General features: G+C 56.0%; 1 protein-coding gene across 1 annotated transcript in view; it reads left to right on the forward strand.

The window, feature by feature from the left end:
* Window positions 1–568: 568 nt before the first annotated feature.
* The window catches only part of TESC (tescalcin), a 67,471-nt gene continuing 63,641 nt past the window's right edge, over window positions 569–4,398 (forward strand). Inside the window, exon 1 of the mRNA XM_007455856.1 lies at window positions 569–781. Within this exon, the coding sequence (XP_007455918.1) occupies window positions 724–781 (58 nt within the window). The 5' untranslated portion in view covers window positions 569–723. The remainder of the gene's footprint in view (window positions 782–4,398) is intronic.

Here is a 4,398-nt window from a genome sequence, read left to right on the forward strand (position 1 = left end):
GCCTGAGTCAGAATCCCTGAACCTAAAGACTGAGAACGTCCCCACCCTAAGCAACTAGGCTGAGCAGCTAGGACAGGCCAGTCTTGTACGTGGGTGTGCCCACTTCATCAGGGTGGGCTTTCCTGGAATAAGCCAAAGAAAGCCCCCCCCCCCGCCTTGTGCATTCAGGTTGGATTATGATTATTATATTATCTTTATTGCTGTTCACCATGGAGATAATTAACGCTGTTCCTCTCCATTGTTCCCAGGGAGTTTCCCTCCTGACGTCTGGGAGGATGTGTAGTGGAACAGGGGTGGCGGAGGGCATGGAACCTCCGTGGGGTCCGATCCCTCCTACCTGTACCCCCAACTCTGCTCACACCTTCTTCCCACAGCCGGCAGGGGTGCGGAAGGGGTGAGGCGCGACGAGCACGGCCGCGGTTGTGGGGAATGGGGAACCTGGGTCCCCCTCCTCCCCTCACCCCTCTCCCCGCCGTTTCCGGCCCGGGGCGGGGCGCTCCCCACTCCCGGCAATGCGCGAAGCCGGAGCGCACTAGGACCGTGGCACTCCGCCCGCCGCCGCTAAAAGAGGCCGCGCTCGCACCCCACGCGGAACCCGCGGCTCAGACCAGTTCCTGGCGTCCCGACCTGTGTCGGACCCGAGGCCGGACCCGCCGCTGCGCAGCCGACGCCAGCCCAGGGCCTGGGAGGGAGGAGCGCCCCCGGGCCCCCGCCGCGGGCACCATGGGCGCTACCCACTCCTCGTCCGAGGAGGTGCGGGAGCTCGAGGGCAAGACAGGCTGTGAGTATCCCGCGGGGGACGGTGACCGCGACCGCCGGCCGGCTGGCACGGGGGCTCCCAGCCCACGGCCACCCGCTGGGCTTCGGGCCACCGCGCTGTGTGACCTTGGGCTAGTAGCTGGCTCTCTCTGCGCCTCAGTCTCCCCCTCCTTCAAATGGGTCCCCGCCGGCCACTTTGCAGGCTGCGGTGATGCTGAGTAAGTGTCGCGGAAGCTCTGCCTCGGTGCTCTCGGAGTTGGCTGGGAACCCCTGAACCTGGGACTGCAGACCCGGGAGGGAGCAGTGTCCGGGCTCCCGGGCCCTGGAGAGCTGGCGCCAATGGACGCTCAGCTGTTGTACGCGACCCGCCCCTGAAAGTCGTTTGGATTCAGGATTACGCAGGGGGAGGAAAGTTTTTCAGTCGGCGGGAGCTGGGTGGGAGCCCGGCCCCGCGACCTTAGCGCGGGTGAGCGGGTCTCTGAGCCTCCCGTCTGTAAAATGGTTTCGGGTGGGTCCCCCCACCCCCCCACCCCACCCCACCCCACCCCACCATGGGTAACTGGGAGGATTAAGCGAGGCAGCGCCCGAAGAGCACTTTGCTGGAACCCGGCGACCTTCGTGGAGCTCGCCCGGACTCCCGGGCCCGCAGAGGCTGTGCGCCTCGTATCCTCCTGGGGCAGGGCGCACCGCACCGGGAGGCCGGGCTGCGGGCCGAGCTGACCGCAGGGAAGTGATGGCGGAAGCGCCTGACCGCCCAAGTCCAGCCGGGCTGGAAACTTGACCCTGGGCTCTGACCTCGGGGCACCCGGTTCTATTACGGGCTGTGAAGGGGGGTGTGGACTGAAGACCGAGAGAGGCCAGGTGAGTGGGCAGACTGGCTTTGGCAATGGGCAGACCGGGTGTCAACCCTGCCAGCGATACTTCCTGGCTGTGTGTCCTTGGGCTAGTCACTTTACCTCTCTCTGTCTCTGTTTCCTTCCTTCTAGAATGGGATTTCTGCTAGTATCTTGTAGATAAATGCTCAAGAAAACGGTAGCTGCAGCTGTTATTTCCAGTCAGGAGCTGGCTCCTGGTGCCTGCTTTGAGTTTAGTGCAGTCAGTCAGCGGTCGTGGTGGATCAGCTGGAGGGAGCGGCCCCGCCATTTGTGCGTGAGCTGAAAAATGACCCCTCCTGACTCCCAATCTAAACACCTGATTCCCAATCTAAACACCTCTTTCCAGGAGAACTGGGTGAAAATTACAGAAGGCCCTTAATAAATTGGTGTCTGCGTCTACACATGCATACATACAGACATGTATGCGGACACCTTCCTGTGTACAAATATAGAGCTATCTTCAACTGGAGAAAAAAAAAGTTGTGGTGCATATATATCATATGGAACCCCTTTTTTTTAAAGAGGGGGAGTAAGAGTATATTTTTGTAACTTTTATTTGCATCAAGGAATTAAGAATAATGAATACTTATTGGGGGATTTGGTAGAAAAGATGAAGCGGGGGTGAGCTTTTCACTGTTAACTTTTTTATGTTTTCATTGTGAACCATGTGTGACTATTTCACTTATTCAAAAAGTTTTATAAAGTCTAGTTCAACAAGGCGCACGTGAGAGAGGAGGTAGGATTCCTGTCACCTGATTCTCTTGGATTTCCCCTGTTTTTATTATTTCTTGAGTGCCCTCTGGCTGGTTAGAAATGGGGGTTCTCTGAGGCTGGGATCTCTGCAGGAAGGGTGGGCTGGCCGCAGTCTCTCAGGCAGCCCCTCGTGGCAGGCAGTCTGGGGGAATTCCATCTGGTTGTGGGTTTGACAGGTGACGGGGCTGCAGAGCATGCTGGGAATCTTGTCAGTTTCCTGGGCCCAGCCTCCTACCCGGATGATAGAAGCTGAGGGTTCCGTGCTTTGTTGCTTTCCTGGAGGTGGGTGATGTGACTTCCCGTTTTGCTGCTCAGAACTCAGATTTCACACCCCAAAGAGGGAGGGGAGACAGAGGAGGTCAGGGAAGGAGTTCTGAGGTCAGACTAGAGGGGAGGATAATGCCTTCCGTTATCTGAACTTCAAGTAGGTGGAAACTTCCCCCTAGTTCTGTGAAAGGGGTTGGCACAGTCTGAGCACTCTTATCCGTTCAGACCCAGAGAGGTTGATTTCCTGAGGGGAGATGCACAGCATAAACAGATCAACCCACTGGTGTCAAGCTCCGTGAAGAAGATACAATCCGACGGCGTGAGAGTTGGGGGAGGGGCAAGGAAACATTTCTTTCGAGGGGACCAGGAGGGCTTCTCGGGGGAGGTGATAATGGAATAGACCCAAGTAAGGAGGAGCCAGCTGCGTGAAGAGCAGTCGGAAGTGCATTTGGAGCAGAGGGCACAGCAAATGCAAAGGTCCTTTGGCAGGAACAGGTTGAGGACAATGAATGAGGTTTGTATGAGATGAGGACGTGGACATGGGGCTCAGGTTGGGATGGGAACCTGATTTAAGGGGTCTTGATAGGTATGCAGCCTTGGGCAAGTCATTTATGCCCTGAGTGCCTCAGTTTCATGCACTATAAAATCGGGATAAAAGTGGTACCTTCCTCTGAGTTGTTGGGAAGGATTAAGTGAGTGAATTCACCTGAAGTATTTAGAACAAGCACAAGTGTTTAGTATTATCAGCCATGCTTTAAATACCTTGATAGGTCCTGGTTGCTCTGAGCCGCAAGTAAGAGTTAAGTCTTGGTGTCACTTCTTCAGAGCTGCGTGACCTTAAGCAAGTGGTTTTACCTCTCTGAGCGTTAGTGCTCCCACCTGGATCGTGGGGTGGCGGTATAGATTCAAAAGAGGGTGTATGTATGTGTGGCAGTGCTTGACTTGGTATGGGAACGTCAGCTCCCAGCATCCTGCGGGCTGGGTGGAGTGTTCCTATAAGAACCCTTGGGAAGCATCCCTGAGAAGGAGGAAGAGCCTAGGTCCAGGGCAGCCAGAGAACAGGCTGTGCCCACAGGGTTGCTAGGCTTTCCCCGCCTCTCTGAGGACCAGGGTGGTCCCTTTGCATGCACTCTCTTGGAATCCTCATGGTAGTCCTCCAGGGAAGGTGGTACTATGGCCATTTTACAGAGGCTCAGAGGAGTAAAGCAACTTGCCTCCCGTCCCATAGCTCATAAGCGGAGGAGTAGGGGATCTCAGGATCCCCAGGTTCACTGTCCTGCTACTGCTGTGCTTTCACTGTGTTTCGTTGCCCCTCAGATTTCTAGGAACCCAGAAGGGGTAGGAACAGCCTGCCCGTATATTTTTCTCACCACCAGGCCTTTGTGCAGTCGGTTCCCTGTGCCTGGAGCATTCTTCCCATCTCACATAATGTGGCGTTTGCACGTGGCCGTACTTCTATAACCACCACCACCCAGGTGAAGATCGCGCACGTTTCCTCTTTGCCCCGCGTGTCTGTCTGTCTGTCTGTCTGTCTGTCTGTCTGTCTGTCTCTCTCTCTCTCTCTGTCTCTGTCTCTCTCTCTCTCTCTCTCTCTCTCTCTCTCTCTGTCTCTCTCTCTCTCTCTCTCTCTCTCTCTCTCTCTCTCTCTCTCTCTCTCTCTCTCTCTGTCTCTCTCTCTCTCTCTCTCTCTCTCTCTCTCTCTGTCTCTCTCTCTCTCTCTCTCTGTCTCTCTCTCTCTCTCTCT

This window comes from Lipotes vexillifer, unplaced genomic scaffold (assembly GCF_000442215.2).
Source record: "Lipotes vexillifer unplaced genomic scaffold, Lipotes_vexillifer_v1.1 scaffold970, whole genome shotgun sequence".
Taxonomy (NCBI): domain Eukaryota; kingdom Metazoa; phylum Chordata; class Mammalia; order Artiodactyla; family Lipotidae; genus Lipotes; species Lipotes vexillifer.